Raw genomic sequence first — 27,697 nt, 5'->3', positions numbered from 1 at the left:
TTAACAGTCCTTGCTGTCCTGGAACTAGCTCTTGTAGACCAGGCTGACCTTTTTGAGGCTGGCCTTGACCTCAAAAGATCCACCTGTGCGCCACCACCGCCTGGTGACTTTTAAAATATTTACATAACAGGTGCAGTGTTCCCTTCCACTTTTCCATCTCCATTCAGAAAGGGGCTGGCCTCCCATGAGCTTGAGCAAAGCATGGCACATCAAGTTCATCCCCAGCATGGGGAACAGGTTTGCAAAAGCCAGCTAAACACCAGGGACAGGTCCTGATCTCACTGATAGGTGCCTTACAATGAGACCAAGCTACGTAACTGTCACACACATGTAAGGCCAGTCCCTTGGAGGTTCACTACCTGCTGTGAACTTCTAACCTTTAAGCCTGTGTTGGCTCAACCTAGATGCTCTTTTCTTCCTTAAATGCAATTCCTACCCAGCTTTAGGACACAATGTAAGGCCATTAACACTAGGGAGAACTTCCTGAGACAGCATGCGTCGAGAGGTGACTGCTTCCTATTAGACAAGATGTTCATAGACAGTGGCAATTCACCAGCTGGTCTTTTCAGTTGTCAGAGTAGGGAAGCTAATGCTGCACAGAAAGAAAATGGCTGCCAATCAATTTAGCAGGCTCCTGGAATCAGGGTGAGAACATCCCTTCACTTTCCTATACCTACTATAAGATGTCAACAGGGAAAATCTTTAAGCGGTAGTGCCTCAGATAATAAAAGAAACCACACAAAGAAAGTACTACTTAGGCTTGTTTTCTAACTAAACTTTTATTACATTTCTTTGTTGTTCAAGGCTGGAATGAACCATCAAAGTCTGATCAGCTCCAAGTGCTGGATAGAATAAAAACCACAGAAGACTACTAGATAATCCGTGAAGACTTGCAAATGACAAGACAGACAAAATGAAAACAGAAAGAGTGGTCTTGTGGAGAGCTATTGTTTATTAAAGTTACTAGAAAGGAATAGAAACTTCTAAGGAAATTAAAATCGAGACTATCATAATGCTCACCAAATACTCAAGGTAAATCCCAATTCCCGTGGTTGTCAGTCTCTTCTCTGGGGAAACTGAGGAAAGAAACTGTACCAGAAGTGGAGGTGGGTGACTGAGAAGAAGGTATAGATGGTTGTCTGCAAAGTTCATTTGTCGAGTATGGAAGAAGTTTTTCTTTTTTCATTTTTTTTAATTTGAAAAAAACTCCATTGTGAAAAGTGAGTTATGAAGAGTGCTCTTTATTTGAAACCTCCACAACACAGATGCCAATCTTGTCTCGCATTGAATCATTAGCTGTGCACATCAACACATTCCAAGCACAAATTAAGAAATGCAAACAGAACAAAAAAATATATATATATATAATTTTTCCCCTATCCAAATGTTTCAAGTCTCAATGCAGCAAATCCTTCTGAACACATAATCTGAGGAGCACACTGTTCAGTTGGGACAAACAGGTCCCTGCAAAGGCTACTGCCTTCTTAACACAGGGGTGGGGATCATGGACGGCATGGAAAAGAGAAAGGCAAGAGAATGAGAAAGGAACAGGTATGCACTAGGGAAGATGGGCAGCTGGGACACACACATGGTGAGTTGGTGAATTTCATTTATTGGATTTTGACATTTTCTTTCTGGATCTTTTTAAATCCCCCCTCCCCAAGTCCAACAATGGTAGAAAAACCCCACAGAAGTAGGCAGAGCCTTATTAGGCCAGCCCAAAGCCTTCAGAGCACTCCTGGATGGCCAACAGTAGCATGTGGCGGAGCTTCTCAAAGCTCTCATAGGCAGGCAGGTCCAGTTGATTAAAACTAAAAGGACAGAAAGATTAGTTAATGAGAAAAGACAAATGAATCCCAGTGCTACCAACCTATTCCTCTCTGAGCAAGAGTCAATCTATCCCCCTGCTTCTCGCTGACGCTCCCATTTTTTCCTCCAGCCTGATCTAATGTAATCTGGCTTCAATATTGGCCATTGGCAATATAGACTTCACTGGCCTTACCAAACAGAAGAGACAGCTGGGAGACACATAAATGGTGAGTTGGTAAATTTCATTTATTCATTTAAATATTTTTTTACCTTAAAAAAAAAAAGACTGAGTGTTTGAATGTATGTGCACACTGATGTCAGGAGAGCACCAGAGCATTGAGAACTGGAGTTACAGATGATTGCAAGCTTTCATGTGGGTGCTGGGAACTGAGCCTGAGTCTTCTGCAAAAGCAGTACATGATCTCTCCAGCCCCTCATCTATTAAGTTTTGAACTTTTTCTATTACTTTTGAGACAGGGTCTTGTGTATCCCAGGTTAGCCTCAAACTCACTATGACCATTAACTTCTGATCGGCCTGCCTCCACCTCCCAGGACTACTACACCTAATTTACATGGTGTGAGGAATGGAACTACATTCATGGGTATACTAGCAAGTACTCTAACCAACAGAACTGCATCTCCAATCATAACATTTTCTAAGAAACAAATGTCTTTTTAATTTTTCATTTATTTACATTCCGACCACATATTCCCCTCCTCTTCCCTTCCCCCATCCACTCCTCTGTTTCTGTTCAGAAAAGAGCAGGCCTTTCTGAAACAGACCTTTCAACAAAGCATGGTATATCAAGTTGAGGTAGGACTAAGTTCCCCCTTTGTATCAATACTGTGCTAGGGAACCTGTATGGGGAGTAGGTTCCCCAACAGCCAGCTCAAGCGTTAGGGAAAGGTCCTGATCCCATTGCTAGGAGTCTCACAAATAGACCAAGCCACACAACTGTCACACGTATGTAGATGTCCTAGGTTAGTCCCATGCAGGCTCCCTAACTGTGGGTCCAGAGTCTGACAGTTCCCATGAGCCCAGGTTAGTTGAGAAACAAAATGCCTCTAAGGAAGCATTCAGGGTCACTGCTGATATATGTGTGTGGGTATATGTATGTTAGCAGAAGTGCCTGTAAAGTCCAGAAGAGGAGGGCATTTGGGGTAGTTGGAGTTACAGAGGTTGCAAGCTGTCCTGTGGGTGCTGGGAACTAAATTTGGGTCCTCTGCGAAAAATCAGTAAAAGTTATTATCCACTCAGTCAACGATCCAGCCTCTGCCCACCATTACTTGTTTCAGTCAGGCTAACCCCTTTGGAATAAACCATGCTGTTTATTTCCCAATGTCTTCCCAGCCACTGTTCTTGTGTTTAGCCCATCTGCTCACTTCAACCTCTTCCACAGACCCAACAAACCGAGAGGTTTCTAAAGTCTAATGGACCAGGCAATACTCGTGTCTAGAAGTTTATTAAGTCTACAAACTCAATATAGTCACTGAAAAGGAAGAACAGTCTTTTTCTTACCACGTATGAGCTGAAGGCAGGCGATCTGTAGATCTGTCATCTCGATGAATCTGAAACTTCTGGATGCCATTCATGCCTTCAAGGGCAGCAAACCCTTGCAAGGGCACCTTGGAAGTACCCGTGACAAACTGGAGAAACTTGGCACGGTCTGCTTGGTCAAAGGAACGCAATGCTCTCCAGAACCACTGGATCTGTAGAAGAGACATACAAAAACCCAATGTTAGAAAGAGAGCTTGTAAACCAGGTGGTGGTGGTGAACACCTTTAGTTTCAGCGCTTGGGAGGCAGAGGCAGGCGGATCTCTGTGAGTTCGAGGCCAGCGAGGCCTACAAAGAGTTCCAAGACAGCCTGGTCTACTAAACAGAAACCCTGGCTTGGAAAACAAAAACAAAACACTAAAAGGGAGGGAGGAAGGGCGGGAGAGGGAGAAGGGGAGGCAGAGAGAAAGAGAGAAATATTATTTAAATCCCTTTTAATGGGTTTCAGTTCCTTCATAGGATGGGTGAGAATATCAACCAATAATATGCTCCAGAAGAACAGAGCCATAGGCATACTGTCATTCATAAGCCAGCACTGATTAGTGTAAAAGGAAAATATGGGGATACCTCTGCCAGCAGCAGCTCACCTGAATAGAGTTGGACTGGTACTTGTGGTACTCAGTGTTAGACTTTAGATCATCAATGTCGATGGTGGGCAGCCCTGATATGAGCAGCTCTAGTTCCTGCTCAGTAAAGATGGAAATGAGGCGCTTTGGAATGATTTCATAGAAGCCTTCCAAGAAGGCTGCCAGCTGTTTGCGGATGGCTCCTGGTAAGAGAATGAAAAAATAACATGGATTGTGAACTCATACAATTTAATAGAGGTAGAGAGCCTCAATTTGACACCTAATATTGACAGATCTGCCTGCCTCACCTACCACTGTCTCCAGGACCCTATATGATAATAGTTGAAGTATTTTGGTCAAGTGTTCTGACTCCTTTTGTACAAGGCATTTGTGGCTTTGTCATAGGAACTAAGAACAAAAAATGTGAAATAAATAAATGGCCAACATCTTCCCTTGAACAAGCCGAGATTTATCTAAAGGACACTTTTCCTACCTGTCATTCTCATCTGGCACACCAGGTGTACATATTCCTTCTTATTTTCCTCTGTTACCAAGATGTTAGCTCCATTAGGTTTGAGGTCACGAACTTCACAAACTCCAAACTCTTGAACCTAGAACATTCAAGACACCAATCATATGTATCAGGTTTGGCCTGGGCTGCAACTAACACTGAGGTACAAGAACACATCCTAACTCCTTGCCATGTCTTAGACAGGGAGATGTATATCCGTAGCTGCCATTTCTCACTATTCATTAGCTTTGAGCTCTTCTGTATAGGAAAAAGCTGAAAAACAGAATAAAGAAAATTTGTCTATGGCCCTAAACAAGTGACGAAAGGGTACCTCTAACTGTCTAATTTTTTTCTATGAGCTGGTTTTAGGAATGAATTATGTATTGGAACATTTGCGCGGGGTGGTGGTGGTGGATGCAGAGGTCAATGACCAGAGTCTTCTATGCTGTTTCACCTTACTTTCTGAGAAAGTGTCTCGCGAGGATCACTTATTTGGCTATGGCCAGCTGTTTATAGAGATTTATCCTCCAGTGCTGGGGTTACAGATGTAAGCCTAGCCCCTCCTGGAATACTTTTTTCTTATCCCTCCAATATTTTCTTTTCTTTTCGGTTTTTCGAGACAGGGTTTCTCTGTGGCTTTGTAGCCTGTCCTGGCACTAGCTCTTGTAGACCAGGCTGGCCTTGAACTCACAGAGATACGCTTGCCTCTGCCTCCCAAATGCTGTGATTAGAGGTGTGCGCCATCACTGCCTGGTGCCCTCCAATATTTTATCCTTAAATTTTACTTTTGTATGTACATGTCATGTGGAGATCAGAGAATCACTTGCAGAAGTCAGTTCTCTCCTTCCACCATGCTTAGCCTTGGGATTGAACTCAAGTTATCAGGGTTGGGGGCAAACACCCTTATCTGCTGAACCATCTTGCTGGTTCTGAAACTTTTATTGAAAAAAAAAATTTTTTTTTAGGGGAGAGAGCGCTCAGTGCTTGGTGCTCACTCTTCCTCAAGGACTCAAGCTTTGCTCACAACCCTGTAATTCCAGCTCCATGGAATCCAGTGTGCATTTCTGGACTCTGTGCATCTGAACACATGTGGCACATACACACAAATAAAACTATTTCATGTGTGTATGAACATAGGTAAGTGTGAAGAGACTAGGGGATGATATTGTCTGTGTGTCCTACACTATTTATTCCTGAGACAAAGAAAGTCTCTACTGGAATTAGACTGGCATCCAATTTATCTCCTATCTCTTGTGTGTTGCACCCTCCTACACACTAAGTTCCAAGCACTCAATCTTGGCCATACCTGGCTTTTTACATGGGTGAGACCTGAACATAGGCCCTAAGGCTTGCAAAACAAGTGCTCTTTACCCACCGAGCCAGCTCTCTTCTGTTCTAGGACCCTTTTTTTTTGTTTTGTTTTGTTTTCCGAGACAGGGTTTCTCTGTAAGTTTTGGTGCCTGTCCTGGAACTAGCTCTGTAGACCAGGCTGGCCTTGAACTCACGAGATCCACCTGCTGAAATCCACTGCCTCCCAAGTGCTAAAATTAAAGACGTGTGCCACCATTGCCCAGCTTAGAACATTCTTAGAAGGAGAAAGCAGAATTGGATTATTTTACCAATTCCATTTTCTGTTTATGTCTCTGCTTGACGAAATCAAAGCACTTCCTCAGAACTGTTGAGGCTCAGAGTCAGTTCCAAAGTGATTCTCAAAACCTACCTCAGTGCTAAAGGTGAGGTCATAGCCTAATGTGGAGACATCATTTTCCAGCAGATAAACTAAACCCTGGTAGAAGTGATAATCTTCACTCTCCATATCTGTATACCTAGAAAAATGCCATTAGATAGATAGGGTCATGCTTAGTGGAGGCAGATAGAACGCGAGGAGATAAGGAACTGAGTCCTAGGGCTAAGGGCAGTCTAAAGACTTCCAAAATCTCACCTGACAGACTTGCCCAAGATATGTTTGTAGAAGGACCGTGTAAAGTAGCACTCCAGAAGGCGGTTGTCATATACAGCTTTGGCTACAATGCGTCCAACAAACTTGAAGTAGCTGAGGTGGTTGGGGTTACAGTGGGAAGATGGATTGATCGTGTAGGTGACCCGGTCACCAGGTGAGGTACGGAACAAGGCATACATAGGGTTGAACATCTCTCGAGAGATGATCATGTACCACTCTCGCAGGAGCCCCCCAGCATCCTGCCCTTCTTCTCCTTCAAACACTATATACCTGCATGAAAGAGCAGCAACAAGAGAACTGTGCAGAAAGCCAGGACAGATCTGACCATTCATGCAGCATCGAGTAAGCAATAAAGATTCTGGGAAATCTGACTTTGAGAGTCTTCACTGTCAGATGAAAAAGTGAACAGAGTACCAGGAGAGCTCTGGAAAAACAGACCATGGTTGTAATGTCTCATCAGCTACTGTGATACTTAGTGTTGTAAACTGCTAATTTCTTCTAGGTGGCTTCATAATCCAGTGCACAGTTACTTGACAGGGGTACTCATATACATGGTACATCCCATCCCAGGGTTACCATCTCATCAGCAGGCAGATTCCTATTCCTAGCCTAACTAACAATGGTACGAGTTCTCATTGCAAATAAGCATATCCTTATAAACATTAAAGACATCCTTGTCTGCCTAGGAGTTACTAAGTAACCAAAGGGATAGAAAGTAAGCCATGTTCAAAAGTAGGAAGACCGCTCAATTAACATTATCTAAGTCAGAAGAATGTTATTGAGTTTTGTAACTACTGGCCCTAGATTTGAGGCCACATTAGGCCACTATTACCATATAGAAAGAGCTCCCTGTCCCAAGCCATCTTTCTCTCTCCCAAGTTCTTACAATCGATTCTTCATTTCTTCAGGAGATTTGCGATGCAGTTCCCGATAGGAGTCTTCAAATACATGGTCACGGCGAACATGCACTGCCATGTCTTCTTTCCGGAGCCCTTCGTCCAAACGTTCAAGCTCTTGGCGGAAATATCTTAGGATAAAGAAAAGTAGGATTGAGGTTGGCAGAGCAAACAAATTTGTCTTTTTAGAAAGAAAACTCAATGACACTCTTTAATCTTTGTAACCTACACACCTGGAAGTATATAATAATTGGGAGAGAGATCATTTATTAGGAATTTATTTTTTTCTTATTTCTACTGAATAAGGGATCATAGGGCCTATTACACTAGATTTCTGCAACAAGCAAGGAACACATTTACATGTACAGGAGGAAGGAGAGGAATAGAGGGGAAGACAGGTATCATTCATGTAGTTCTTCACCCCAACACTCCCCACAACCAGGGCACTTACTTGCGCTTGACATCAAAGTCGAGGACACGAATGTAATCTACTAAGACAGCAAAAGGCCCATCAGCAAGGTGGGTGGTGGACTGCCGTAGTATCTGGTTTAACACAGTGCGGTGAGTCTCTGAGAAGAGATAACAGCAGGAAATCAGTATTTTATATAGGTCCTAAGAAGCTACATAATCATCTACTAGTAGTTAGCAACTTGCTCTTAATTGCTTTAGGGGCCTAAATCAGGAATTAACTAAAGTTGGGGGCCAGTCCTATGCCTAACACTTGGCTTTACAGGACCTCAGATAAAATCAAATCCCTGGAGCGGCAACATTTAAGAGCTTCTATAGCAGGCATCACCCGCCCTTACTAATTTTGTTTTAAAAATGTGTACATGGCATGAGCACAAGCATACTTGCACTCTTTCTCATTCTGCTGAATCAGCTAGGGATAAAAAGCGTTCTGTATCTGTGGGTCTAAGAGTTCTCTGTACCTGCAAAGCGAAGGAACTTCTGTGTATCAGGGGGCAGGCTTGAGGAGATGTGCATAGACGAGGGCTCCCTGGAGAAGAATGGGTCAAGGGAGGAAGGAGTGGCTGGGGTTAAGGGGGCAGGGGAGAGTGGAGGAGGCTCATCCTTGATGTGTGCCAGCTGGCTCTCGCGGGTGTCTCGGACAGGAGGCTTGCTTTCCCGCTCTGTGGCATGAACCAAAAAGAAGGCCTCGACAGCAGGCTGTAGCACTAGAGGACAGCAATGACAGCAAAATGACACTCCACAAACTTTAACACATAAACACCCCCACCCTTCCATGACCATGTCACAAAAATATATAGCATAGAAGAATAAATAGTGAAAACTCGCAGGAAATACAATGGTAGACAAAGTCAAAGAGGAAGTTAGAAAAGTGGGAAAGGCAATCAGTAATAAAGAAAATCTCAGCCTAAAAGCAAAATGTACCAGAGTTACCAAGAGAGAAGGCAATTTTTCTGAATTCTTGTTATAGACAACACAGAGGGAGAGAATAAACTTGGACTGAAAAAGCAAGACATTACCATCACCTGGTAAAAGTATCAGAGCAGACGAAGGGGTTGGGAATCTGTGCCCCCAGAGAACAACTCACCTAGCACAGCATGTTGGTCATGGGATTCCTCCAGTTCCTTTAAACATTCCCCGAGCATATCCCACAGCTCATCTAGGCTCAGCTGCTCACTGAGTAGTGGTAACTCAGGCGGCCTCTCCTCTTTCTCCTTCTCCCCCTGTGGTGCTCCATCTGAGGTGACTAGATACACAAAGGATAATCAGAAAGTTTTCAGTGTCTTTCTTGAGAAATTCTCCCCCCAGACCAAAAGCACAGGCCACTAGACAGAGTGGGCCAGCTAGCCAAAGAATATTAACTAATCGAACATCTAGAAGGTCTACATATTGCAGTGGATGGCATTAAATAACATATTTGGAGGCTGGAGAGATGGCTGAGCGGTTAAGATCATTGCCTGCTCTTCCAAAGGTTCTGAGTTCAATTCCCAGCAACCACATGGTGGCTCACAACCATCTGTAATGAGGTCTGGTGCCTTCTTCTGGCTTGCAGGCATACATGCAGACAGAATATTGTATACAGAATAAAAAAATTAAATAAATAACATATTTGGCTCCTCAGTTATACTAGCCTCTAAGCTACACAATTCTGTCATTGTCTCCTTATCCCACAAAGAACAACTTATTTTAAGGGCAATGTGCCAAATGGAACTTTTGTCAATTTCCTCCAGTATAAGTATGTTTTCGAACATTATATTCACCAAATTCTGATAGCTGCCCTTGGAATCAGGCTGCCTATTTTTTTTTACCTCCCTTTTTATTTTTTTCTAAGAGATAACGCTAGGACATAGACCAGATATTTTGACTCAAGTTCCTTTTAAATTAGACAACTTGTCTCGGGAGTTTAAGCCTCAAGAAGCCTTAGTGAAAGATGGATACCCACTACTCCATGGTTGGTATTTTTCCTAGTTGCCCTCTGGGAGTTTATTCTCAACTGTTCAACAGCCAAGCAGCGAGATTAGCTGAATTTTCTGGGTAGGAGAAAAGCAACTGCTTCCTCACTAGCCCTTTCCCCACCTCCCTACTCTATACCTTTTCAGACCTCTGCTTTGCTTAGGCTTCTTCCTGACCTTTGCTTTCATCCTCTACCCAAGTCCTATTTTTCAAGGCTCCGACAGCCCTAGGTTTAAATCCTGGCTGTGGGGCACCTGCAGATTGTGTGACCTTGGATAAAAGAAGATGGATAAAGAACATGGGAATAATATTCATCTCCAAAATTCCAGATGACTCAAAATCATCACAAAACTGGGTGTCCCATGAGAACACTATTTTAAAGTAATGTGTTTACAGGGTATCAAGAGCATTCTGTATGTAACTCACTAAATAATGCCATTTACCATGTGCCAGGTACTTGGCAGTATTATATACATATTCAGTTATTTAATTCTAACAGTTGTGAATATCCCTATTTTAATTTAAAAAAATAATACCTGTGTTTTCTGATGATTTTAGGTGACTCCTGTAAAGGGGTCGCAACACACAGGTTGAGAACCGCTGCTCTAGAGCCATCCATTTTGTTTTTTGAAATAGGATCACTTGTTGACCTGGAGCTCACTGATTAGGGTAGGCCACTCAGTTGGTCAGCAAGCTCAAGCCTAAACTCAGGAATCTCCCTACCTTGGCTTTCTCTAGCACTGGAATTATAAGAGCATTGTCACTATATCTCGTGCTTCTTCTGGCTTCAATGAGTTCATGGATGGCAAGCAATTTACCAAGACTGGGCTGTTTCCCCACCTTGAACAGTCCTGCTTTGAATGAATTGCGTCTTATAACCCAGAGCTAGTAAATGGGTGAGCCAAGACTTGAAATGCATGCCATATTCATGAATATACAATCCCCCCCATGCCTCTCTCTCTTTGAGATAGGGTCTCACTATTATGTATTTCTGGCTGGCTTAAAACTTCCTATGTTAATCAGGCTGATCTTGAACTCAGATATGCCCATTTCTGCCTTCTGAGTACTAGGATTAAAGACACGTATCATTATGTTTGGTTCCTTTTCTCACTTATTTACACTTTACACGTAACATTTTCTCACTTATTTAGACTTTTTTGTGTATATGTGTGGAAGCAAGTGTACCACACAGTATATGTGTGGAGATTAGAGAACAAGCTTGAAGTTCATTTTCCCCCTTCTATTATGTGGGTCCTACAGGGTCAATATTGGTTATCAGGCTTTGTAGCAAGCCTACCCCTCTTTTGAGACAGAGTCTCACTATATGGCTGCAGACTTGGTATATGAATAGTTCAATATTGTCTTAGTGGCTTCATGTATTTACTTGAGAGAACACAGGACATGTGGAGATCAGAGGAAAACTTGTGGGAGTAAGTAGTCTCCTCCTTTGACCATGTAGGTTCTGGAGCTCAACTCAGGTTGTCAGGCTTGGTGGCAAGCACAAATGTCCTGTATCCACACCTTGCCAGGTTCTAATCTGCTATTTTGTTTTATAATTTACTTAACTTTATGTCCATTGGAGTAAAAGTGTCAGATCCCCTGAAAATGGGGTTACAGACAGTTGTGAGCTGCCTGTGGGTGCTGGGAATTGAACTCGGGTCCTCTGGAAGAGCAGCCAGGGCTCTTGACCACCGAGCCATCTCTCCAGTCCCCTAATCTGCTGTCCAGGCTGATTTCACATTTATGTAATCCCGTTTTAGCTCTCCAGCTACATGCTATCATACCCCAGTGTTTCTTTACTATAGGAATCAAAATCCTGTTAACATTTATAGAAACCAGTGTTCACTGACTGTATATATTTTGGGAATGGTAGAATCCACTAGAATTTCTCTCTCTCTCTCTCTCTTTTTTTTTTTGCTGAACTATAAGCAGTAGTACTGACCAATGGACTGAGTATCTTGAGCACTGGGAGATGGTTGGTCCACATCCATGGGTGACTCCTCTCTCCGGACAGATGCCTCTGACTGGCTAGACTCCGACTGGATAAAAGAAGACAAGGTCATATAAAAGGTGCAACTGTGTTTTCCTCTGGGACAGACTAGAGGTTGGCCCTCGAATGTCTTACATACTGAGCTTAGAAGATACTTCCTCCTACTTGGTTATCAAAGTCTATAGCTCTCCAGGTCAAAAGAATAACATGCATGCTTCCTTTTCACTCTGAGCTTGCAGATTTTCCCCAAGAATTTATCAAAGACTATAGCTCTCCAGGTCAAAAGAATAACATGCATGCTTTCTTTTCACTCTAAGCTTGCAGATTTTCCCCAAGAATTGCTCACACCCAATTCCCACTCAGACCCCACTCCACCCCCAACACTTGTGCCCTTAGCATAGACAAAAATTCCAAGTTTTTTGAAACAGGTTTTTTTGGTTTGTGTATGCACACATAAGGTAGGCTTGTTGGCTATTTCTATTAGCTCAAATGGAACTTTACTGTATATGACAGATCCCCCCTCCAAAAAAATGGGTTTCTCTGTGCAACCCCGACTGTCCTAGAACTCACTATATATACCAGGCTGTTCTCAAAACTTAGAGATCTGCCTGCCTCTGCCTCCCAAGTGATGGGATTACAGACATGTGCTAGCACCGTCTGGCTCCAGAAATTTTATGTAAAGAAAAATCTTGGTATCTTAGGAAAATGATTTGTATGTTCTAAAAACAAGAAGGCAATGAAAGAGTACCACAGCTTTTATTACAGCTATTCTGATTTGGGACCTCAATGATGAGGAGGCTACTTGAGTTCCTAAAATCTTCCTCATTTCCTACATGTCAGGGGATTATAAAGAGGCAGTGGCCAGGGTGGAGGAAGTAACTATAGATAAAAGTGGCCATATGAGATGTATATCAAGCTTGGGGAACGACTCCTAAGTTGTCTCTGCATTATTTCATGACACTAAAAGTCTTTTTTAACCCCTTAACCGTTCAGAACCCAGGAATAGCATTAGGTAATTTATAAAACACTACTAACTGGATAGCTGGGAGTGGGGTATGATGGCTAAGCTTTAAATCCAACCAGATGTCAATACAAACCAGTAAAACAATGAATGAACAGTAAGGGAAACACAACAAAAAGTAACCCTGTTTGTCTAGAGGCATTCATTTAGCAAACTTAATGCAAAAGCATATAAAGTATGGGCAATGAAACCCCACTGATGGCATGTTGCAAGAAGGAGGGTAGAGAAATGAATGAGGGGCCACAGGCATCATGCTAACCGTTGCTGCTTGTTGCTGTCTCCGCGCCCTTTGACCCTCACGTACCATTTGTATAATGGCATCAGCCTCAGCCTCCAGCTGCCGAACAGCTGCCTGGATGCTGCTAGCTGAGCCTAAACCGGAGGAACCTGGGAGAAAAAAGAAAAAAAAGGAAGGCACAATATAAAATGTAGGAAGAGGGAATGCCCAAAATTCTCTCCTCTCTCTATGGATGCCATAGGGCATATCTTGTTGAGTTTGAATTTTAATTCAGGCAGTTTGTATACTCATAATCAAGCCCCAAAGAAGGGAGGAGCAGGGGGAATGGTGCTAGGCAAATGGATGGTGGTATGTTAAGAGTGTTCTATGGGACAGGAAAAGGGAGGAAAAATGACTTGGCAGGCTAATGTCTGAGAATGTGGCTAATGTTTTAGTTAGGAGTGTTCAAGGAGGCAGAAAGCACACACCCAGAAGTCTTTCTCAGCAAAATGATGGTTTCCCCATTTCCTTGCCAGACTTCTATTACCCCTTAATTGTAACTTGATCTACTTAATCTCAGGTAGACAACTCGAATGGCTTATATACAATACAGCAATCAACATTTAATCTTAAAAAAAAAAAGGGGGGGGGAGTGGGTTTTCTTTTTGGAAAGGTCAACCACAAACAAAACAGGACATTTTAGCCCTGCTCCTCCAGGGACTCCGGATCTACCACTACCACCACCCCCAACCCCACAGCACCAGCACGACCACCATCATCGCCCTCCTCAATTGGACACTCCAGTTCCATACCTAGCCTGCCTGTCTGCTTGGCTTTCTTGTTAGCTCGTCGTGTGTCATCCCGCAGCTGGATGATGACCTGCAGTACCCTTAAGAAGAACTTCTGGGTAGATGTCTTGGATGTCAACATGGACATAGAAGGAAGTTGGAGCTCCCGGCCACCCAAGGGTCGCTTCTGAGATGCCACAATTACCACATTCTCAGCCATGTCAAACCTGGGTAGTGTAGAGGTGGCTTGGGTATATTGAAAACACTGAAGTAAAACACTCAGAGCAAGAAGGGCTTCTGGTATTAACTAGATAAAATAACCTCAAAAAAGAATATTACAAGTGGAAAGAATGAGAAACACCAGGTCAAGTATATTACAAAGCAAATAGAAAAACTGCAGAAATAGAAATCCAGCAGAAGTCACTTTTTAAACGTCCCAGATTCTAGCCCACAGCCAAAATGAGAGTTACCACCCACCTGCTCTGCATTTTGCCTTTCAGTTTGGTGGTCTGTGGCTGCTCCTCCGGTAGGCCATCAGGAGAGAGGGCCTCACAGTGTGCCCGCCGCTGCTGTTCCAGATTGTATTCCCTTAGCTCAGCGAGTAGGGTACCTGGGTAGGCAGAGGAGTTAAGTTTCAGAAATTTCCTTAATGGAGGAGCAGAAAGCTGAACCTTACCAGATAATCTTTGCAGGAAATTTGAGAGTACAGGAAATTTTGCTACTTGGGTTATTGTTTGTGCTTATAGACTAAACTACTGAGGGATTAATGCTTTATGACTGACCTATTAAATCTATACAAAATGCAGTTTGGTGTAGAAAAGAAACAAGATCTTTTCTGGAGCCAGACAGACCATGATCTAAGTACTGCACTGTTCTTAAACTTAGTCAGGTTTTGTGGTATTATGCTTCTTGACTCCATTCTTAATCTCCCAGGATTGCTGTGAAAATTATGAGATAATCATGAGCTCATGGGTTCTAAATAACTGGTATCGGTTAAGAAAGTCCAGACAAGAGGCCAAGTCTTTCAGGAAAAACCTTGTTTCTATTCCTTGGTTAATCATTTTCTCACATTGGGTCTAGTTTTCTACTGGATTAAAAAAAAAAAAAAAAAAAGGAAGACCAATGAAACTGGGCAACTTGCAAGTGCTAGAGCTTTTGCATCCTCAAAATCACACAGAAGAGGCCATTATTCTGAATATAATTCCTGAATCTGACCATAGTGCAGGTATGGGGAAAAAAAAGGTCTCCGCAACTTGAGGAGGCCCTTTAGTTCTCAGTAGTGTTCTCCTCTCTTCACTAAGCACTGATGAACGGCTGTATACCAGTCATTAGTGATAGCAAGAAAGTCAGCCAGCCTTACTCTCAAACAATCCAGCAGAGGAAAACAAAAGCCATGCTCTAATTCAGTGTGTGTACGTGCGTTTGCACACTGGTATGAAAGGTATTGGGGAATGCTTACAATAAAACAGTAAAATGCTTTAATACTATTATTACCTATCTGTTTACAAAGGGTATAACCCAGATGGCGGGCTCCATTCAGTAGCAGCTTAAGAACCGTGTCTCGGGTCCCAGAATCTCCCCGAGAGAGCTGCAGTAACACATTGGCTGCATCTTCCAAGCCTTCTTCAGAACAAGAGTGGGATGTCAACACCTAGGTAAAATACAGGAGAAGTAATAAGCCCTAACTTGAGAACTGAAATGTCTAGCCCTTTCCTTCAACTTTAAAAGGTATGAAGAGCTCAGACTCACCTCCACAGAGAGCTGTAGCTGGTTTTCGGTGAGGCCAGAGGACACCATTTTGAAGTCTATACCACTGCTGCCTCCTTCACCCACTTTTGCTGGAGATTTGCTGCCCTTAGAAGTGGAAGCTTTGAGGAAACAGTACACATTAAAGCCTGTGACTGTCCATAAGCCTGGAACCTCTGCATTGTAAAGGACTTCAAAATGGCAAAGCAGAGAAAGTGACTACCTATCAATGCAAAATCTTTTTTGGTGCTGGAAATTGAACTTAAGGTGTTATACATACCATAGAAGCAGTCTACCACTGAGCCACACACCTAGCCCCAGAGCCAGTTCTTAATTGTGCTTTGTAAGGTGACCAAGAACCCTAGGTATTTCTCCAAATTGTTCCCCTATTATTATAAGCCTTCCAACTTACTCTTTAAAGCCAACTTCTGCAGATAATTCTTAATCATCTGCTACCTGGTTTATTTTCTCCACTTTCCTGAAATAGTCTGTTAGCTAAAATCACACTTCATTTATTCAGACCATTATTGTTCAGTCTGGAAATGCTTCAACATTAAAACTTAACTCTACCAACTTTAGTGCCTTGCCAGGTGCATACATGTGCAAACACCAGAAACTTGGCGGGCGAGGGAGAAGGGGGAGGGAGAGGGCGAGGAGAAATGAATAAAGAAAAAATAGATAGGGTAAGAATGAACACATCCTGTTCTCACAATAATTATCACTTAGGGAGGACTACCTGGATTGGAAAGTGGGAGCCACGGCACATACCCCATAGCTCTGAGATGACAACACTTACTTGAAACAGTAGTGGTAGCAGTTGTGGGGGTAGTCACTGTAGTAGAAGCAGCTACAGTAATGGTGGAAATAGCTGTGGCAGCAACCAGAGCTGGAGCAGAAGTGACAGGAGTGGTTGCAGCAGGGGGTGTGGATGTGGGGGCGGTGGCAGTAGTGGTGGTAGTGGTGGTAGATGTGGTTGAAGTGGCAGCAGTGGTGGAGGAAGCACTGTTGCCAGAGTTAGCTTGTGCTTCCGATACTTTGTTTTCTGGGAGAGCAATTGAGATGAGAGAAAGGAGTCTCAGAAGTTTTTCGGTTAAGAGAGAACTCCGCCGGATGACTGGATGTGACAACATGTTCATGAGCTGCCCCAGTGGAGAGGCTTCAAGGCTGTGTAGGGAAGTTTCCCCTTCACCACCAGTGCTCACTGGTACTGACTTCACGGAGTTCTTGCCTTTTCGGCTAACGTTCATGTTGTCCAGTTTTACCAATAAGTCCCAGAAGTCTGTACAAATGCCACTGCTAGAGGACTGTGAGGAGCATGGGCTGCAGGCCTGCTTACTGCCCCTTTCCCGATCACTCTCGCAGTTTGTTTCTTTGGTCCGCTGCTGTGTGAAGTGGCTGGGGAATACCTGTCAGGAAAAGAAGAATAGGCTTGATTTAAATGGTCTCTGTAGAGGATAAGCCTTTACAAAGACAAATGCTTCTCAGATTCTCCTTTTCATTGGACAGCTCTGGTAACATAGGGCAGATGGATTGATTATAGGAGTTTTGTCCAGTAGATGCTGAAGCAGCCTAGAAAAATAAGGGCTTTAAAGTAAGACAATGATTAGCAATCTTTTCTTGGTTTGTTTTTGAGACAGGGCTTCTCTACAGCTTTAGGCCCTGTCCAGAAACTCTAACTCTAGAAGACCAGGCTGGCCTTGAACTCACAGAGATCCTCTGCCCCTGCTGGATTAAAGGTGTGCACCCACCCCTCCACCCCCGCCACCACCCAGCTGTCAATCTTTTCTAAGAATCTCTCTGCACGCATAAAAAGGGAAGCCCGGCAGAACTGTTGGTAATAAGTGAGGTAATGTTTTTTGCCCAGTGCCTAACACAAGGTGGGCTCTCAAATACAATAGCACTGTTTATTATTCAAAGAATCCAGAGCTTGTCACTTTCTAGTCACACGACAAAGCCATTAAAGTGTTCTGAATCTCAGCTTCTTTATCTGTAAAATAAGAATCATAAAATGCAAACAGTTGTTTTGATGTCTGGGATAGTATGTTAAAAATTGTAAAGAACAAAGATAAAAATCCAGTTATTTATTGGACAATTTTCCAGAAACAACACTTGGCACAAAACAATATAAAAGTAAACAGATTTGTTAACCCCTTTACTGTCGAGATCTCACCCAAGGTCTATTACCCCTTGAAGGCAAGGATTCCTTCAAGCTCCTCCTCACCTTGGCCAATTGAATGAGTGTGTCCAAAACATGTCTGCAAACAACGGGAGCAGCCTGGGGGTGGATGTGGACAGTGGAACCACTGCTTGTATGCTTCTCTGTATGTTTACGCCCTCCAGAACGTTGGATCTGGAATATGTTAGTCCTACAGCCTAAGGCAGCATCCATAGATACTGAGAGCCAGGAGAGCTGGTTCGAACTTTTGGACTCCATCTTGTGGAGCAGATCCAGGGGACGATTCTCATGACTGCTTGATGCACAGCTCTTGCTTGACTTCTTGCCCCTTTCTTCACTTGTGGAGAGCTTTGGTGTCTCAATGCATAATTCACTCTCACTGCTGCGCTGCAAAATGGACAGGAGGCTGCGGATGACCCAGTGGCGGGTCTGGGCGTGATAGCAGAGATTTCTCAGTACCCGATGTAGACGGCTCGTATTGAGCTTTGGCTCATCCACAAAAAGTAGGACTAAGAGGCAAGACAGGGCTTCATGGTCTAGAAGGAGACGTCCTCGAAGGCGGAGAAGTGTGTCCACATTACTGCCAGAAGGCCTAGAAACAGAGCATGGTTTCTGGGTAACACCAGCTAAAGCACTAGGATGAGGTATAAATGACAAGAGAATGGGTGGGATGACCCCAGGAGAGACTGTAAAAGGAAGACAGACTATTACAACAATGATCCTCTTGTAAATCTACAGGCACTTTACAATGTCTTTAACTTCTTTCCTTGGAGAATGTTGTTCATCATTAGAAATAACAAATCATAACAAATCAGGTTAACTTGCTCCCTGTCTCATAACCATGGAGAAGGGAGCAGAGATTCATATTTTTATCATTTACAAAGTGACAAAAAAATAAGGTTTATGAGCCAATGTTTGTTTTTGCCTTCTCTAGATTAAGGGGCTGCCACCCTTTTGTAAGAACCGATCTCTTCCACCATTGTTTTGCAATGTTAAATCTACTATCCTTCAGCCTAGTTAACAAGTAGGTTCCCTCTTTTTATTTTGTTAAAACCATAACTGGTGTCCACTACCAGCTTTACTTTTTGCGTCTGGTCTTTTAGCTGTATCTAGTCAAAACTGTGGCATTCTGAAAAGGGAGTTTGACAAACGCTTTGCTTGTCTATTCATTTCAAGACCAACAGCCCAGAATAGTCATTCCAACCTACCTCAAGAATTTTTAGTTTCTCTGCTTATACAATTAAAGAGACCCAGAAAGTAGTATGGTAGGGTTAAAAAAAAGGACAAAGGTACCTATTATGGCTGCTGCTACCTCCCATCTGGAAGGTACCACCCCTCTGTACAGCAAGGCGAGTATACTGGACCCCACGGTTGCCACTCAGGCGACTGGTAAAAGCTACAAAGAAAGAAAAGGGAAATTAAATTTGTTGAAGTGGGGGAGAAGCTGGATTAAGTAATACAACGAGTTAAAAAAAAAAAAAGAGGTTAATTAAAACAAGACAAAGATGTTCTAGAATTCTTTCACTTGCCTCCCTCTGTACCTGGACTTCGGAGAATGGCAGAGAGTGCAGAGGTACTACTGTGTCCAAAAAGGCGTTCATGCATGAGCTGCCGCTGCCGGGCTTCTTGTTCTCGTCTTAGGGCTTGAGCCTCAGCTGCGATGTCAGGTGGCATTACAGCCAACACACTGTCTTCCATGTCCTCGAGGACACTACGACGCAGATCTGAAGGCAGAGTCTGGATGAAGGTCACAGGATCCATGGGAGTATCTGAGCTGGCATTCTGGGCCAGTTCCCGCCGCTGTTGCTCAGCTCTCTGCTGGGCTAGCACCTAGGGGAACAAAACAAATCAGTAAGAATATAGCTCTTTTCCAGGTGGTCTGGTCTCACCATCTTCCCGCTCACATACTTCCTCTTGAATGGCTGGAGGGAGGGCAGCCAGAAACTCAGGGCTCACTTCAGTCACACCAGGATTCCCCACTACTGCAGGAGCTGAGTTATTTGTAGAGGGAGCAGCTCGAGCTGGCGGACGGATGCCCAGCTGGTTCTGTAGGACTTCCCGACGGATATCATCAGGGAGAGCAGCCAGAAAGGAGGGATCCACACCTTCAGGGAGACTGATACCTGAAGAGAGAAGAGAGATGTAAGTTGTAAAGGGACTTAGAGAAAAGAATTTTTTTTTTTTTTTTTTAAAGAAAAACAACCTTTCCTTGAGCAAAGTTTTCACTTGCAAGGATGCGGAAAAGACCCACAACCCATCTTCTTAAGCTTCAAATAGTTTAACAGAAGTGTATGTTGTCGTCCCTCAACCTTTATGAGTCTCCCACACAAGATAGTATGCAGCCACCATTATGTACTAGTGGTCAGAAGCAACAGGCAGTTAACTGACCTAAGACCAAAAACTCCACAACTGTGGTGGAGTTGATTATTTTAGATATTTGATTCAATAATAGAAAGTTGACTAACAGTGTGTCAATGAGGATTAGAGTTATTAAATAATGGTCCTAGTTTATAATAGTAGGAAGTGGTACGCTAAAAATAACTCTTTTCAGAGAAGTTTCCAGGCTCAGTGGTAGAATGTGAAAAAGCTAAGGTTAACTTGACTTCTAAGTCTAGATTCATTTCATTATGCATCCTCTTATTGCTAGTCTTTCAATACCCCTCTCCCCCATAAAATCTGAAAGGAAGTGCTTGGTTGGATATGTTCATGCAAAGAGGTTTTTTTAAGGAAACATTATCTTGGTCCAAACATGCATGGACTCACCTGCAAGGGGATCTTCTTCTTCACTGCTTGTTGAAGGCAGTGGCTCCTCTAGGATTCCTCGAGAATCTGCTCCAGAGATGGCCACAGCAGAATCTCTGGTAGAAGAACTCTCAGAGGATGCAGGAGGAGAACTGAGGGAAAAAAAAAATCACTCTCAGGTTGTTCTTTATACTGTTTTCCCATAAACAAACAAACAAAAGAAACCAAACAAAAACACACCTAATACCCATTTCTCAAATAAGACACAATGATCACAATACAACAACCATGCAGCTTGAAACACCCTCTTTTAATTCTTTTTTGTTTTTATTGTGTTATACATTTTGTTATGCTCCCCTCCCTTCCTACTCTCTCTTGGCTGTACAGTGCTTACTTATCCTCAGGTTGCTGGGTAGATTCTCCTGACACATCAGGTCTGCCTTGTACTTCTGCTACAACTGATGGGGCATCCCCAGGAGTAGAGTTGCCTGCTGTAGGCTGCTCAGAACTGCCAGCTGCTGGAGTGTCACCTACAGCCTCTTCTAATGTACAGGAAGCCAGGCTGCTGGTGTCCATGGGAGAACCTTCCAGTTGACTGCTGACAGCTGTTAATGCATCTGAATCTTCAGCTCTCTCTGGGGAAAGAGAGGCTAGAAGGAAGTTAGAGTGAGAAATTAGATGGGTACTTTGAATTAAGGCAGTATGACAGGCAAAGTCTTTGGTAGGGTTGTTTCCTTTGTAATAGTATAGACTTCTCTACTATTACCACTTGATAATCTGTTGCTCACTCCTCCATCTCAACTGCCCTTTAAAATTCTCAAGAATTTTCTGTTTAATATTTAGCTTGCTCTACATATCTGTGAAGCAATGTACCTAAAACATCCCAAGTAAGAATTTATCATTCTCAGTTTTCCTGCAGGCACCAAGGCACCTGTGATGGTTACTGCCAATTTGAAGATTCCAATATCACCTAAGAGATGAACTTCTACAAACATCTTTTGGAAATTATACACTCTGCTTTCATTGAGGTGGGAAGATGTGGGTGATGGCACTCCCAAACAAGAACAAGAACCCTGGACTCTTTAACTGGAGAAGAGGCACCTGAGTAGCATACATGGGTTCACTGTTTAATGCATAATAATACATTTCACCTGTGACTTTTCCTGCTATACCCTGGAACTCTGAGTCAAAAAAAGATCTTTCCTACCTAAAAAATAACTTTTAGCAGATTATTTTACCACAGTAACAGGAAAAGAAACAGTTCCTGATAAAAACAAACAAAACTGGTACTTTAAAGATTTATGTTTACTAATTGTAGAATTGTTGACATCAACAGCTCAACTACTCATTGAATGACTTTGAGCTAATTAAGTTTGAAAAATTAGTTTCGAAGAAGTAAAATAATAAAGCTGACATGATAGTTCAGAAATGAGTATTGCTTCAAAAAATGTTGGTATGCTTATCACAATCATTAAGAGATTCAACAATAATTAACTGAGAACACAGAAATCATAGATAGCTTCAACTAAGAAACTGAGGACTTCAGCTCCTAATTCTTGAAAGCAAAGTAAAGCTACAAAAACAGCAACTTTTCTTTTTTTTCTGCCCTTTTGAAGTAAAATTTACTCACTTATGGTGGGAGCAGGGGATAACTCCATTTGAGTTGTTTCTGCTTCTCCACTTGGCCTTGTAGGACCCAATTCTTCCAACTCTATAGGCATCAATAGTTGTGTAGAGTTCCCCACTTCTTCAGCAGGAGACTGCAGTTCCTGAGGAATCTCACCTAAGGTTGGTGGGGGTGGAAGTGCTGGCTGTTGCTGGGAGGGCTGTAGAGTACCAAGTGTCTCCTTGGGCTCAGATGTAGCTGCATCCGTTGAAGAGGGTGTTGTTGGATAGCTGTCAGGCATAGGAGTCCCATCTTTATCAGAAAGAAATGATATTGGAGGTTAAGGGGAAAGAAATCAGCCATGGGAAGCATCCTCATCAGCACATGCACCTTGGTAGGGAACCATTAGGTGAGCAACATGAAAAATCTCTCTTAAACAAACAAACTGCTCCCAGAAATAAGTTCTTGACTGGTGGAGCATAATGGTGATAAGGGCTAAAACAGTGCTATCTGTGTCTCAAGAACCAGAGATCTGACTCTAAGAATCTAGAGAATAAAATCTTTTCTATGTTCCAGGTGGAAGGGAACAATAGTATAGCACATTGATAGGGCAAGGCTACTGAGAAAAACCTACTAAAAGCTTATAGATCCTCACATTTCCTTATTTACTTGGAACAAGCAATGGTCAGAATTGATTTATAATTTTTTTATTTTTCTTTGGAGACAGGGTTAAATGCAGCCCAGGCTTGCATCAAGCTTGCTATGAAGCTGAGGGTGTCCTTGAACTCTTGCTTTTCTTTCCTCTGTCTCCCAAGTTTTGGAATTGCAAGCACAAGCCAACACGCTCAGCTTCTTATTCAAAAGTACAGTTTCCATACCTGTCTTCATACTCTTATTCTATTACTAAGTAAATGAAGTTATCACAGTATCAAAGAACAGCAGAACAGTTTATACCCAATGGTAAAATAATCGGTTAATACATTCTAATGTATATGAAAGGAAGCTACTTAATAACAGTATCTACCTCACTCTATCATCTGTCCCCTTCCACCTTCCTTTCTTATGGTTTTGTTTTTCTCAATAAACATCTACATCTTTTCTCTAATGGAGACTTAATGTGACTATGCACCACACCAGGGAAAGTAGTAAGTTGTATAGTTATCTTCTTATTGGGGTCTAAAATCCCTACCCCACAACAATACAACTTACTACCTCACCCTGGCATGTGCAGAAGAAAGGGCAGTAGGCAAAAGGCCATTTTACCTTGTAGTAGACTCTTTCATACACCTTTTGCTAGTTGAAGGGCATGGGGACATCTATTCTCTTTTCAATACTTTAAAAATAATGTGTAGGCTTTGTAAAATAAGTCTCCCAATTCAAGGCCAGCAGATTTAAGAAAGCTTCTAGAAAGAAGTTCTAAGTAAATGGGGATGGGAGAAACATAATACCACAGGGGTCAATGGCAAAAATGATTACTGACCATTGTCAAGATGATGAGAAAAAATATAAAGGACATATTTATTATACCATTGAGCCCACAAAGCTCATCCCTAAAACCCAATTGTTCAAGACAACATTCTTTAGACTTCCAAGATCCATAAACCACTGAGATTTGGTGAATAATAAAAAGGACTAACTAAAGAAGGCATTACTTTTGGTTTTGTATGGAAAAAACAAAACAATGATTTAGCAACAATGTTTTGTTATCCATGAACTAGGAGAACTTATTTCCTAAAGTCTTTTGAATGGAATAAATCTAGCTCTCAAACACACATTAGATTTCCCTATGTTAATTTTCACTGAGGATTGGCAACTGAGAACCACTGTCATCAGGTGCTCTCATGAAGTGCCATACCAGAGGACCAACCACCTCAAAGATGCCCATGCCTAGTTTTGGGGGGAGGGGGAAGAACAAGATATATAACCTGTGTACATGTCAGACTGAAACACAGCATAACCACAAAAGAAACCTGATAAGGGCTAGTTGGATGGGAAGTGTACCACCGTGGGAAAGACAGTAGACTGTATAGTTATCTCCAAGATGGGGTATGACCCTAAAACTATACAATCTACTACCTCATCCCACAGAGCACCAGTGTCCATCTTCAGCCCACATGGCCAGCTATTTGGAAAGAATCCACTGATTAACACGCAAAGAGTGGAAGGGAGGGAAAGTTACCTGAGACATTCTGTTCAGTGGAGTCATTTGTCTTAGAAACAGTACACTGCAAAGAGAAGAGACCATTGGGAATTTTTACAAGCACACAAAAGAGATCAAATATGAGTCATCATCCCTCACCTACACCACCCATGAATTCAGTGATCTGTCAGTATTGCCATTTCAGGAATACAAAAATTCATCCAATTTCTTTCTTTTGGTGGTGCATGAGACACAGTTTCTCTGTGCAATAAGCCTTGGCTGTCCTGGAACTTTGTAGTCAGGATAGCATTTAACTCACAGAGATCTGCCTGCTGGGATTAAAGGTGTGTGTCACCATGCCCGGCATCCAATTTCTTTAGACATACTATATACTAATATTCAACGGCTTTGCAGAGGACTTGGAAATATAGTTCAGCAGGAGAATTCAAGTTTATCAAGTGTGAGTTCCTAGATTTTATCTTCAGCAACACAAGAAAAAATAGATTAATTACATAAAGGGAAAACTATGGGGCTGGGCAGGGAATGGACAACAAGAGAATTAAAAAACATTAGAAATGAGCACAATTGTGAGAAGAAATTTTTAGCTCTATCGATTTCCCTTCCTTTGGTTTATTATGATTTTTCCCACTTTAGTTTTGTTTTGGGGTGCTACTCTGGATCAAACCCAGGGCCTTGCACATACCAGGAAACATTCTACCATTGAGTCCTTTCAGTCGTAAACAATGTTTTTCAGGCCAAATTTTACATAAACATATGTTAGAACATGCTTGTTATTATAAACAAATACCTCAATATGTTTGAATTAATCAATTTAGCTAGCAGTATTAGAAATCAAGCCTGGGACCTATACCTTCAACATTTAATGGCCCTTTCTTTCACCAAGGTCCCTAATTCCTCTTTGTAGGAGCATGTGCCTGCATGTACATATGTGCCCTTTATGCATGCCTGGTGTCTTCAGGGACCAAAAGAGCATGTTGGATCACTGAGAATTTGGACTTATAGTTTTCAATTGTCATGTGGGTGCTGGTACCTAAACTGAGGTTATAATCACTAGCCCCTCATGTCCTTGTTTTTAATTTACCTAATACCTACATGCTAAGTGGGGGTATACTACAGCCTTCTACTCCATTCTTAATTTCTTTGTGCTTCTATTAGCTTTTATGCATATACTTTTAGTTATGTGGTAACAGATCGGGGGGGGGGGGGAACTTTTCTAACACCTAAGCCAAACTTATTTAAATGCTAGAATGTGGTTATCTAAAGAAAGGCTCTCGATACTAGAAGCTCAGAATGAACGAAAATGAGAACCAATACAGGTCGAATCAGCATCCTATCTTCAGGACTTAGAGAAATAGAGATTACGAAGTAAGAACGTTATGCAAGAAACCATTTTAGTTCTGGTGTCAGCTTTCCCCAGTAAGATAATAGATAATAATTTATCTCTAGGTCTGAATTTTTTTTTGTGGGGGGGGATTGCCTAAAAAGCAGATGAATAAAGAGTCAATCTGGAATGAACAATTTCCCAGGTTCAATGTAATATTCTAGAATTATTTAGTGGTTTAGTACTATGGGCAAGACAAAGTCATAATAAAAACAAACATAGGTAGCAGTGCATCCCTTTAGCCCTTTGTAATCACCTGTGCACTCTGATCTCTGTTCTCTTTGTCTTCTTTGCTTTTGTCTATTATTTTTGTTTCTTCCTCAGCCAGTTGTTTCCTGCGTTTCTCCCTTCTCTCTTCTAGCTCCTCATCTCTCAAGAATTCCAGGTGATTGACAATGGGTACTTTAACCACTACAAGAAAAAGGCAAAGGTTGAGAGAAGTTCAGAGGCAGAAACAATTAGAAACAATTAGAAACAACTCTGTTCATACTCAGCAATGGAAGGCTTATTACTGCCCTGATGACCAACTTAACACACCTGAAACACAGTCATGCATGCTCTCAGCATCAAGAACTTTGCATTCCTCTGTCCACCGGGTCAGAGCTGTGGGGATGCTGGACAGGGTTCCTATAGGAGAATAAAATGAAGTGAAATTCTAGGTTTTATATTGTGTTGATTGACCTAAAAATCGCCTTATTTTCCCAAAAAGAACCCATGGTCTGTCACAAGGTTTGGCATATAACAGGTTAACACAAGCAATAAAGAGTTGTTGCCTTGGACTCCTATAAAATGAAGTTTCTCCTGGAAAGATACTGTTCTTCTTAGAATTGAACAAGACCCAATAACTATCCCTCCCTCCTCTTACTGCAAAAACTTGCCTGCTTGGCTAGTAGCTGTGCTCTGATCATGGAAAAAGTCATCCAGCAGCTCATCATCAGACCTGGCAATGATATGGACATCATCATTGCCCACTAGGAGGCGGGCCCGGCCCCGGCTTTGTAAAGGAAGGCTACTGCTCAGCTGAAGGATGTCAGCAGCAGCTGAGGGACCAAGCAACCTGTAGGGTAATGGTTAGGTACCACTGTCATTTTTAAGTCCAGAAACCCACTACCATGAGATCGTGCATGTAGATCTACTAAACTTAGGATGGAATTTAATATTACCGCATTTAAACCTTTACTGCCATTCTGATTAGCATATTAGTTTGATAACATTGAGCTTAAACTGCCTATTATTCTAGTTCCTCGAACACCTAAGTGCCACCAGAAAGCTTTTATATGTCAGGCACTGTGTTAGGTATAATGCTTCTATTGTACACCCTTAAGCCATTTATATGCATTCTTCCATTTTATAAGTTTTTCACTTACTAAATTCTAAGCTATAGCACAAGAACCTTGTCTTTGCTTTATTAAACTGTTAGAGATGCTTGCTGGTCTTATTATGTACATAGTAGCCAAGGCTGACCTTAACTTTGTGATCTTGCCTAAGGTTCCTGAGTGCTGAGATAGTAGGTATGTGCCATCATACAAGGTTGAGCAATACTTTTAAAGTAAATGTTCCATAAGCTTGGTATTCTTTCCCTAAATACAGCACATGTAGCACACATATCTTATTTTCAAGGGACTGTTTATCCTTATGGTCAAGACAATGTTGAAGGTCAGTTAAAATTCTAAGAGCTCCATCGAGTCCAACAGATTCTGCTTCTAACTCACCTCTGGAGTATAAGAGGAGGGTTAGGCTGGCGGTTTCCAGGGTAGTGAACATGAATGGTATGACCTGTATTGGCTGTCAGCTGTCTTAGGGTCCTTTGACTGCGACCGATGCCCTGGGTGAGACGAGTTGTAGAAGAGCCACTGCCCAGCGTCAGGGAACTGTGATCTGCATGACGTACCATCAATGGGTGGGTGGTAGGGATATTTCCTGGGGATGGAGGGATGTCTGCTGCAAGGATAATATGCAAATGGGATAATATGCAAAATAAGTTTCTTCCACGGCTGTTCAAGTAGAACCATGTCTCCTGGGCCTTACTTACTCAAAAGGAAACCCAAACTTTTTCCTTTCTCCCTCATTCCCACACCAAATCTACAGTCTCTGATACTACCATATGTCCTGACACCACCTCAACAAAATCCTACATACTACCTTTCCCC

The 27,697-nt window shown here is 42.3% G+C and overlaps 1 protein-coding gene across 1 annotated transcript in view; it reads right to left on the bottom strand.

Moving 5' to 3' along the window:
• Nucleotides 1–1,225: 1,225 nt before the first annotated feature.
• The window catches only part of Huwe1 (HECT, UBA and WWE domain containing E3 ubiquitin protein ligase 1), a 139,342-nt gene continuing 112,870 nt past the window's right edge, over nt 1,226–27,697 (bottom strand). Inside the window, 29 exon segments of the mRNA XM_038317423.2 lie at nt 1,226–1,811; nt 3,329–3,519; nt 3,953–4,134; nt 4,425–4,542; nt 6,163–6,268; nt 6,385–6,672; nt 7,289–7,429; nt 7,750–7,867; nt 8,228–8,473; nt 8,854–9,012; nt 11,662–11,758; nt 12,990–13,117; nt 13,760–13,962; nt 14,213–14,345; nt 15,230–15,386; nt 15,485–15,603; nt 16,278–16,887; nt 17,703–18,249; nt 18,951–19,053; nt 19,199–19,487; nt 19,566–19,780; nt 20,421–20,551; nt 20,794–21,049; nt 22,030–22,317; nt 24,185–24,230; nt 25,804–25,958; nt 26,085–26,174; nt 26,426–26,604; nt 27,260–27,488. Of these exon segments, the coding sequence (XP_038173351.1) occupies nt 1,709–1,811; nt 3,329–3,519; nt 3,953–4,134; nt 4,425–4,542; nt 6,163–6,268; nt 6,385–6,672; nt 7,289–7,429; nt 7,750–7,867; nt 8,228–8,473; nt 8,854–9,012; nt 11,662–11,758; nt 12,990–13,117; nt 13,760–13,962; nt 14,213–14,345; nt 15,230–15,386; nt 15,485–15,603; nt 16,278–16,887; nt 17,703–18,249; nt 18,951–19,053; nt 19,199–19,487; nt 19,566–19,780; nt 20,421–20,551; nt 20,794–21,049; nt 22,030–22,317; nt 24,185–24,230; nt 25,804–25,958; nt 26,085–26,174; nt 26,426–26,604; nt 27,260–27,488 (5,627 nt within the window). The 3' untranslated portion in view covers nt 1,226–1,708.

The sequence above is a fragment of the Arvicola amphibius genome, chromosome X, assembly GCF_903992535.2.
Source record: "Arvicola amphibius chromosome X, mArvAmp1.2, whole genome shotgun sequence".
Lineage (NCBI taxonomy): Eukaryota > Metazoa > Chordata > Mammalia > Rodentia > Cricetidae > Arvicola > Arvicola amphibius.
Note: the sequence above shows the minus strand (reverse complement) of the source record. Positions and strands in the feature narration are given on the sequence as shown.